The sequence below is a fragment of the Branchiostoma floridae genome, chromosome 3 (assembly GCF_000003815.2).
Source record: "Branchiostoma floridae strain S238N-H82 chromosome 3, Bfl_VNyyK, whole genome shotgun sequence".
NCBI lineage: Eukaryota > Metazoa > Chordata > Leptocardii > Amphioxiformes > Branchiostomatidae > Branchiostoma > Branchiostoma floridae.
The window spans coordinates 23,513,285-23,523,894 of NC_049981.1; the positions used below are offsets into that span (position 1 = coordinate 23,513,285).

The 10,610-nt window shown below is 42.5% G+C and overlaps 2 protein-coding genes across 2 annotated transcripts in view; one reads left to right on the forward strand and one right to left on the reverse strand.

The window, feature by feature from the left end:
* Positions 1-58: 58 nt before the first annotated feature.
* Positions 59-5,647, forward strand: LOC118411167 (lysosome-associated membrane glycoprotein 1-like). Its single transcript, XM_035813233.1, has 2 exons — positions 59-213; positions 1,593-5,647. Exon 2 carries the CDS (start codon positions 1,713-1,715, stop codon positions 3,756-3,758), a length of 2,046 nt encoding a protein of 681 aa, XP_035669126.1. The 5' UTR covers positions 59-213; positions 1,593-1,712; the 3' UTR covers positions 3,759-5,647.
* Positions 5,648-6,209: 562 nt separating this feature from the next.
* Positions 6,210-10,610, reverse strand: part of LOC118411168 (nucleoside diphosphate kinase homolog 5-like) — a 6,190-nt gene continuing 1,789 nt past the window's right edge. The window contains exons 2-6 of the mRNA XM_035813234.1: positions 9,609-9,795; positions 8,806-9,011; positions 8,071-8,171; positions 7,368-7,486; positions 6,210-6,988 (exon numbers count right to left, since the gene is read on the reverse strand). Of these exons, the coding sequence (XP_035669127.1) occupies positions 6,908-6,988; positions 7,368-7,486; positions 8,071-8,171; positions 8,806-9,011; positions 9,609-9,795 (694 nt within the window). The 3' untranslated portion in view covers positions 6,210-6,907. The remainder of the gene's footprint in view (positions 6,989-7,367; positions 7,487-8,070; positions 8,172-8,805; positions 9,012-9,608; positions 9,796-10,610) is intronic.

Here is a 10,610-nt window from a genome sequence, read left to right on the forward strand (position 1 = left end):
TGTTGCTAAGGGGAAGGGCGCATGCGTAAAGTGAAGCATGATGGGTAATTTCCCTTGACCCCAGCTGACCTTGTGAGAACATTCTGGCTACGTCAAAGCACCGTGAGAACCTGAGTGACAACTTCGAGATCCTCCGAGCCCCTTATTTGGCGTTTTTTCAAGCTGACAACGGTTTCATGTGGTAGATTTATCATCAACCACATTTCCTATCAGGTGAGTTGACTGACAACCGTTCATCTACGAGGAAAACGGGGCGAGAGGGAGGGGGGCGCTTACGTTTCGGTTTGCTGTGGCGCCAGGCCAGGACAGGAGGCGGCCGGCCGTGTGTTTTGCCTCGTGACAAGTCGTATAGTACCGCAACACGGGCACACACCTGTGAGAATTTGGTCTGGTCCATTCACGACAAAACACCTCATGTGCGGCACTTAGGAAAATGGCGGCTCGATTTGCCGATTCAAAATTCCTGCGAAATCTTGCCTCTCAAACATGTCCAAACATGTGCCGTCAATTGCGTTTTATGTGGAAAGCTTAGAGGGGCGTAAAAGGAAGGCACCATATCTTTCTCTGGCGAAAACTTGTAGAAAATTGGCCAAAACAGAGGCACTTTCATGATACGTTCCCCATTTTTGTATGTCGTAACTTTGAGATAATTTAGAAAAAATTCTCCAAGTCTTAACAAAAATCAGATTAATATCACAGGTAGGTAGATTTGTTACGAATATGACGCCGAAAACCTTAAGTTCGTAAGTCTTGGAGAAAATGAGAGAGAGGTCCAAGAGTGAAGTCAGTCCATAGGCGGTAGGCCAAGGTATTGTTGTCGGATCGCCCGGGCTGAACTGCCGGGGTTGGTGTTCCGAGTGTGACCCGACATTTGAGTACGTTGTACCCGGGATTGCACGAGTGGGTGCCGAATGTTCCGACGGAGATTTCCGACGGATGCAGAAGGTACCCGAAGTGCGATTTACCGACAAACACCGACTGTCGGCACGCACTCGGCATGCGTTGCACACGTAACCAAAAGACCACGTGACCCCACCAACTACTCACAGGGCATATGTGGTAAGTGTGCCCGTGCGCAAGGATGTGGTGTCATGATCTCATGGTGTAACATATGGCATGATTTTGATAATGGCAACACGGCTATTCGGCAGTAAATTACGACTTCACGTGCATACATGCGTGGGGTGGAACTTCTGCATTTTTGGGACACGCCCTCGCACAAAGGGGCAGTTTCTTTGTTATGGCTCGAAAAGCAGAAGTGATGTTAGAATAGGGCCTCAAGGAAGTGGAAATAACCTTGTTCAAAGCAAAAGATGTTGCAGCCTGAACTGAAACCGAAAATATTACATAACTCTAATTCCTGCCAGGTGAAATGTAGCATGAAACATGATGTCACGACGGTCAATTAAGTTCGGATCACAAGATGCATGAACAGATGTATGAATAATTATTAGTATGATGTAACTATTTTTGCATGGTGAAAGGTGTAGAGACAAATCTCACAACTAGCAAATTTTAGAATTTACTATTTCTATCAGCAGTTTCTTCATAATTGCAATGTTACTAAACTTGCTTAATGTTTTAAATTTCAGTTTCTACAGATAGAAGTGACTGACTTACTGTGTAGGTTGAACAACAGACCCAACTACATTCACACGTACATGTAAACCAGGAGAACCTAACAGCCAGGGGACCAAACACCACACCACAGCATGCGGAACCTGACAATCTGCCCAGTTCTCCTTCTCCTGTGCCTGGCAGGAGCCATCGCTCAGGTGGAAATCCCCACTTTTCTCCCGACGTCAGACACCACGGCGCGACCCACCACCCGGGAAAGCCCGCTTCTCAACGCAAACGATGACCCTACTGTACTACAAGGTAGTCTGAAGTATCCAAATGGCACAGCCTGCCTGCTGTATAAGATGGGACTCGCTGTCCAAATTCTTTACGGAACCACAGATTCAAGGATAGGAGTAGCCAGGTTTGCCCTTCCCACTGATACTACGGTTGGCGGATTCTGTGGCGTAACCGCCGCTATGCTACAGTTTGCCTTCAACAACGGGACCTACAATGTGTCGCTTGAGTTCACTAACGATGGCAAACAGTTCGAAGTGTCTGCCGCCTCTGTTGGATGGGTGTTTGACTCGACAAACTTCCCAAACGCATCCCTCCAAGGTAAAAGTGCTGCTCAGAATAACACACAAGGAGACTTGGGGTTGTTTTACGCTCCACTTGGGCAGTCGTACCTTTGTCGATCGGAGGACTCCAAAGAGATAAGTGTTGATGTCACTCTGTTCTTCATCGAGGTGCAGGTCCAGCCCTTCGATGTGACAGCGGGAAAATTTGGACAGCCTCTGGAGTGCAAGAAGGACATGCCGACCACACCGGCTCCTACAACAAAGGTCCCAACAACGCCAGCCATGAACACGACAACCGCACCCAACACCACATTGGCTCCCACAACAACAGCTTCACCTATCATGAACACCACAACAGTCCCTGGGACCACTGCCAGCCCACCTACCCACCGTGGGAAGTGGCACGTCCGCAGCGAAAACGACACCTGCCTGCTCGCTTACATGGCCGTCAGGTTTGAAGCACATTACCTGACAAATGATGGCAGCAATGGAACTGCGGCAGTGTGGTTGCCTACTGACGCAACAGCAGACGGCTCCTGCTCTGAACACAACAGTGTGATCGAACTGAGGTCGGACGTGTCAAACTTGACCATCAACTTCCTGAAGGCGGCAGGAAGTACGTCCTGGAGTGCATCCTCCATTTTCTTCTCCTACAGAGAACTTCCAGCCTTCTTCATAGACACAGCCAACCCTGGCCAGCAGCATATTGTTCGAGTTGACCACATCAACATGTTTATGACTGGCACGGGACAATCCTACAAATGTGACACAGAGATATCCGTACCCCTGAAAGATGGCGTCACCCTCAAACTCAGCCAGCTTCAGGTGCAGGCATTCGACGTACAACATGGCGACTTTGGAACACCCAAAAGGTGTCCAGCTGACCTCCCCCCTACCCCCGCCCCGACCATGACCCCCTTGTGTCCCCACCTGCCTCCCCCAGGGAAGTGGGTGGTGAAAGATGCAAAGGGTAACCCCTGTCTCCTGGCTGACATGGCACTACAGCTCCGATCACGTTACATCACTGCTGACAACGCCACAACGGTAGGGTGCATTGGCATACCAACTAACGCCGACGTTACTGGCGTCTGTGGACAGAATACATCCCAGCTCAGTCTTTCCTTTCACGCTGGAGAGTTCAACATAACCTTCACGTTTTCGGAGTCGCCTCAGAATTCGTCCAATCCAGGCAGCGGGGACAAGTTCGGTGTGTCACAGGTTTCTGTCGAGTACTTCATCAACGACATATGGTTTCCCTCTGCCCAACAGCAGGGCCAAAGGGTGAAGATCACCACTCCAAACATGGAGATATTTGAGGCACGTGTTGGCCAATCGTATCAGTGCATGAGGCAGACCAACGTCACCCTAAACAAGGATGTCACTCTCTTCACGCAAGACCTGCACCTCCAGCCATTCTCAGTCAGCGGGTACGGTTTTGCAAAATCCTACGTCTGCCCCGAGGACCCGACCCCAGAACCGTCCTGGAAGGCCAACATCGTGCCGATGGCAGTAGGCTGTGCACTCGGAGCTTTTGTGATCGTCGTGACACTGGGAACATATATCGTGTACAGGCGCAGGCAGAAAAGAATGGCAGGATACTCCCTTCTCTCTACAACGTGAGAGAAGTGCAAGAAATTGCCAAGAATACTAATGCTACTTTCTGCATGTAAACTTTATGATCTTTCTTGACTGCCTTTGAAAAGTTTGATGATAATGCATGTAACTACTAGTAGTATAGGGGATGGAAATACACTTTTATAAGCATATATTAGGCAGATATGTAGTATATGAATGGTGTTGATATGATATAATACTAGTATCTGTTACACAGTGGTTTATGCTGCCCCATCATGTCCAACGATTCTTTTGATTTTAAGAGATGATTGTGAGGTGTTATTCTGCAAATCATGTTTTGACTCAGTTGTCTAAGGCAAAATGTTGTATTTGAGCCAACTTATGCCCTTCAAAGTGTCATTTCTTTAATAAATAAAGAGTGCAAGCTGATATTAAGTGAATCTATATTAGGGAGTGAGATAGATAAGATCACTGTAATGTTTGAATGTGGAATTCAAAAGTTAAAATAGTGCTATGACCCGTTTTGCTTACCTTAACATATTATGTTTATCATCACAGAAGGTTATTATTGTTTTTGCTGTGAGTTATTTCTTCTTCTTCTTTCTTCTCCAAACAACAAGGTCAATATGACTGGTCATGTGCTGGTAACCATGCGTATGGATGTTTGAGCAAAAATATAATAGAGTAGTAGTTTGCAAGGCTAGACTATGTGAATGTAAACATTAATTTGCTTGCAGTTATTTAGTTAGATCCCATTGAGTTAGATCCCATTTCCTTAAATGTTGTGCATCAGGTTTGTATTCAAGATGACACTTAAACAGTGCAGAAATGAAAACGATACCAAATATTACTTTTTGCTAGTCAGCAAAAGAGCTTTGCTATACCACTGTAATGTGAATGTATGTTTCATAGACAATGTGCTGAGCTGAGGAGCTGTTTTTTTGTGAAAAATAGATTGTGCTGTTATATCATAGTATACACCACAATGTGTATGTTTCATAGACTTTTAGTGGAATGGGAGCAAAAAGCCTCGTATTAGAGGAATGGAGAAAAGAAATAGCCAAATAGAGCTAGGAGTTTGAATTGGTTTTGAACCTGGAAGTGAAACTTTACAAGAGAAGTATTTAACTTCAGTTGTAATTACTCTTGATACAAATGCATATAGCTGTACTGTCTACAAGTTTTGTTTTTGGAGTACTAGATATCATAACTTTCTTTAGGTCACTGCAAGGAGCTTTCATCAACTTGGTCACTGCACATGTAACATTGTTTTAGTGTGAAGCTGTTGTGTTCAAATGCTTAGTTTTTGTAAATATTTTGAGAGAACTCTATTTCCTGGTTTGTAGAATGGAACGTTGTACATACAGAGAATACTTTTACTGTTTATCATGTCTAAAATGAGGACGTGAAATGTATATAACTTGAAATGGTTTGTCTTATTGATACTGATATTGACTGGCTGTCTGTATTCAACTTTCCTTTTATTGGTACACTTATAGATATAGGCGTCTGGAAATAGATGAAAGAAATTGTGTATCAGAAAAAGTAGTCTTGCACATGACCTGAATACATATTTGGTCACGTTGAATATATTGTCAAAATATAATATAATAAAGAAAAGACAGGTTATTAGATCAAGTGGCAAAACAGTAAGATTAGATTGTAAAAGTATATTTTACTTATTGATGGTATCTTTGCTGTCTCTACCTGTGTTAGGGTGGTACATGTAAATGATGCAGTGAAAGAGAGCTTCAAATACAAAGAAAATATATGTGTATGGAACTATTTTAGAAATTAGGGTGCCATAAAAAGGTAATACACTGTACATGTATATTGAAGCCAAACATGGTTGAGAAGCAATATTTCCCATGAATGAAGTATTGTGTTAGCAGCACTGGTGTGTGGTTGAAATAAAATATGGTTGGTTGAAAATACCAGACTGAGTGCTTTTATCCCTTCTTCAAGGAGCATACCTAAGGGTTAGTATGTGAAAATTGGAGAGAAAAAGTAATGTTTGTCAGAGTAAGCCATTTGAGTCTGCAGTAAAAACTTGTTACCATCCACTGTTTCTACCGAGAAAAACTTGGATGGAGTGTGTTAGGAAGGACATGAAGGTGTGCGGTCTCACGGGGGTTGACCCACTAGACAGAGCCGTATGGAAACATGGTGTGAAGACTAGCCAGCTGCTGCCTACCCCTGTGTCAGGGACTCCAGCAGCAGTATAATCAAACCATGGATAGTGAGTGAGTGTAGGGTAGAGCCCATCACTCTCCTTTCACTGCCACTGCCTTCCTCCTCCTCAACTGAAGTAAGGTGACCATTTTTACTTCTGGGTGGAGTGAGAAAAGTTGTTAAGTGCCTTTTCCAAGGACATAACATCTACACAGGGATCAAACTGGCAACCTCTGGATCTTATGGTCTCGCAGCAATCGGTATGAGTGACAATAAACTCAAATCTACTGAGGCTAAATAAGGGACACAATTAAGGACACTTGCTTGAAGGACATAGAAGCTTGAAACAAGTTTATAATTCTGAATACAAACTTGACAGTCAAAATATTACATCTCTTGGAGTAAAGATAACATTATTAAGATATTTCTCTGTACTATATACACCACTAGAACGAGGCATTGAAATTGTGACAATTTTTCCTTGTCTCTTGCATTTAATTTATGACAGACTGGCAACAAGGTTTGATCCTACACTTACAGTATGCACTGTCTGAAAATAGAACGTAGAGAGAGGTAGCACATGAAGAAAACTGTGCTATTCAACTTCAATCTCTAAAAGGATGTAGAGGTTCCTTTTCTCTCAACAGATGTGCACATAACAAGGCACTATCCATACTTACACGAACACAGAACATTAATTTGGAAAATTTGTTTTTGAAAAACAATCCTAAAACTTTGTTCCAAACAGATACATTACATATCCATGGCTAGTAACAGTAAAACGTGATACAAGTATGTGCAATTTTTGAAAAACAAATAGTGCATGTATGACAAAGTGTATCTTTAAAAATTAGTCCAATAACAGATTACCAAGTTTACAGATCACAGTAGAGACAATATAAACATAAACATAAGCCCTGACAATGTTGGCTGAAAGAATGGTTTAAGTTACAACAGTTAACTCTTAGGTTTTGGTCCTGTGCCCAAACTAGAACATGTTAAAGTAAGGAAGGCAAAACGGGCTACTCGGGTTCTTGGATGATCGGCTGCCTTATCTTGGGTTTGTTGGGGTTGTTCTCAATCATCCAGTCTGCAAGCCAAGTCTGCAATGAAAATAATAGAAATATTGTTAATCTAGATCTGAAAATTTACCAGTAATAGACTCATCCAGTTCAACTTACAAAGATTTCAGCGTCCTGAATGGATCATTGTTAGCCAATCTGGGGGCAGAATTTCATCTGCATTTAGCTGTTAAACATTGGGCAGATTTCTTTTAAGTAAACTTTTCAGATTATAGTCATGTTTTATCATCCAAGGATAGTGCATCATATGACTAAAACTTTGTACCTGATTGGCCACACCAAATCCAATCAAAGACAATAGTATATCATCAACATATTTGATAAGCTTTAAGTGTTTTCAGCCAAATACATGTAGGGAAAAGGGGGGGGGGATACTGGGAATAAAACTCAGGACTCTTACCACAGGGTCTTCTGGTTTCTGTTTGCAGAGTTCCGTCAGTCCCCCGAGGAGGGTGGGGTTCACGTGCCGTGCCAGGTAGTCCCGCGCTGCCTGGCCTGCTGGGATAGGTTCTATCACACCTACAAAAAACAAGATATTCCAAATTCAGCAAGGAGCAAAGATAGAGACAGCAGTACATACACAATCCCAATTAAGTGTACTACAATAGAAAGAGCTAAATCTGTAAATACCTTCCTGCAATTCTGTTTAATTTCATTCATATTTATTTTGTAAGGATCTGGCAATTATGTGGCACAATCAGCACTCTGCTTTCCTTCCATTATGTATGTTAAAATTTATCAGAGCTACTATGGAGTATCAGAATAGCACTAAGTAATATACATAGATATCACTAACTTTGCATAATCAATGCCAGCATCAATGAAGGTAGCAGGTACTAACAGTCCAGTTACATGTACATGTTGGTGTCCCTTTTTGCATTCCGATGGACCTCAGCTAAAGCATGCTGCAATTTGGTGTTTCATCAACTGGTTATTTGAGAGAGTAAGAAGATCATCTTTAAGTGTACAGAAATGAGCTATGATGATTCACTTACATATACAAATAGGTACACCATCATGGCTGTGGACACTGTGGTTGATGTCACTGAAAAAATGCTCTTCAGTAACAGTATAGTGGATGCTAGCATGACGTCTATACTCACTGTCTGGGAACATGAAGCGAACCTCCCTCTCCGATGACGAATAACTGTCACTACCATGCACAGCGTTCCTCTGGTCATCTGTTCCGTAGATTGCACGTAGACTACAGTTGGAAATAAAAAGTCAGACATGCTCAATCCTATGCTCAATCCTGGGCAATATTGTGCTATGGTATACAAAGCCATCAAAGCTTTGGTATTAACTAGATACATAGGCAGTGATGGCAGACCTCATCCGTCTATGTCAAGCACACACATGCATGCTACAAACTTAACTTCACTTCCATGTTGTTTAGGAAAAATCAAGTCTCTGAAGCCATACTCTGTAGCACAGTAAGATGGCATACCCATGACTGAAAGCTGCGGGTGCCACATTTTTGTCTTCTGTGTAAATGTATTTACTTTTGCAACTTGGTTAAAATACTCTATTACATGGTAGGAGGGAAAGGGATAATTCGTAGTATTTGCGACTCACTGTGGAAACAATTCCGTAGTATGTTACGTATTACAAACGCAAAGGTCATACTTTGCGGTCAGAGTATAAAACCACTGTGAACACTTCAATGTTTATATTGTTTCATGCTCTTGGTGCCATATCCAGTAGCCTGGATACCAGACCCAAAATGATCTCAAAAATTTTTGAGATCAACTGGGGTCTGGATCCAGGCTACATATTAATTAGTACATAATATCCATTGGAAGAATGCATACTGAACCATTCACTTAAACAATGCGTACCTGTCGGGATGTGTCTCCCTGGCCTTGTACGTGTTGGTGGGTCCGATCAGGTCTCTCCAGTAGCCTATACACTTGTCCCGTGCCAGGACCATGGCCACAATGGGCCCACTGCTCATGTACCCCACCAGACTGGGGAAGAACATCTTCCCGTAGTGTTCCGCGTAGAAGTCACTGGCCTGCTCTGGGGTTAGGTGGACTTTTCTTTTCTGTACAGGGAAGAATTGAAGCAAAGAGTGAATATTTTGGAGCTAATAATTATTCCGCCATAAAGTGTACTTGAAAAGGGCATATCAAATCAAGGACCTGCATACTACTACTAGTACCATCTTCAGTCGAGGGAGGATTAGACTCCTGTAGTAAACTGATCTTGTCAATTCAGGTCAGCCTAGGCATGCTCATACATCAGATGGCTCCAGTATTTGTCTAGTTGGTTTTTGAATTGGTTTACTGTGCTACTAGTACTATGTGACATTATGTCTTTGATCAAATATAATCTTTATGAATTCAGATTAACTATTTTGTGATGTGTATGCACCCATAGTAATAAAATCTTGAAGAAAGAGCCTTGACTTTTCCCTACCTTCTGTCTCTATTTTGTTTTCGTCGTTAGACTTATGTAACCTCAAAATATTTCTTGTACTACAAGTTGTAGGTGACAAATTATACAACCTCAAAATATTTCTTGTAGGTGACCTTAAACATATACCAAACTGTATAAGTAATACATTATATTTTCATGGGGCCTTGGAATGTCTTATATGTCTTATATATCACCTAATCAACCGTTTAGGATCATTTTATACCTGTAGAATGGTGAACCCAGATCTCAGGATAATATCTTCTATCTCCTCAGCCTTGTCGATGGCATCTGGCTTGATGAGTGCCAAAGTCCGCTCCACATAGATCTGGGGAGGGTCCATGGACACTTCTAGCTGATCCTGGGCCTGCATTGCGCCTTTAGACGTGCTAGGCTGGGTCGTTGTTGTCTCGCTAAGGCGGGGAAAGTTTCAGGGAAGGAGGGTTAGTGTACTGTACATCAACACAGCGTACCCCGTTGCTAGGACTGGAGAACTCTGTTTGGGACAGATTCTGGCACATACCAACACTCAAACAAGGGAGAAATGTATCATTTCAGATAACCATACAGTAAAATTTCAATCTATTCTTACTTCTACTAAATAATATTTTATTTTTTATATTCAATAATATAAAAGATAGCTGAGGTATGTTTGAAAACATATTTCTAATGGGAGTTTTGTGCCCCCTACCATAATTTTGGTATTTCCCAATAGTGTTCTGCGCAAGTTCAGTGGGCCATATTTCCCATCATGCTTTGCATAGTACTTTGGGGTTACTCGAGGTCAGGTGGTCGACCCGGCCCTGTGGAAATGGAATCTGTTGCAGAAAATTAGCTATATCGTCTTCTTCTTCTTCTTCTTCGTATAACGTCCAACTTCAAGTGGTTGAAGGCTCTGGACGTGGTTACGGGTCGTTTGGCTTTGGGTGGTCGCTTTTCTATACTTTACAGTTTGCTTTGTGTTTGTATGGGTGTATGGGTGTGTAGCCAGAGTAGCAAGGGCAGGGGCGCTAATCCCTGTCCGCCTCCCTGCAGCTATCGGGCATATCAATGTTCAATATATTTTGATGACGAAAGAAATGTATGTATGCCGTGGTTACCATTTACGGATTTTCTTTCGGGTGACACGTTACCTGATTTTTCTTCTCACTTCCACGAGATAATTTTCGCGTTATACTCCTTGTTAGGCCACAGCAAGTAAATCTTATGAATGACATCCCATGCAGAG

What these genes read in the sequence shown, in the direction of transcription:
- LOC118411167 (XM_035813233.1), top strand. Translation starts at nt 1,713, where the DNA reads ATGCGGAACCTGACAATCTGCCCAGTTCTCCTTCTCCTGTGCCTGGCA.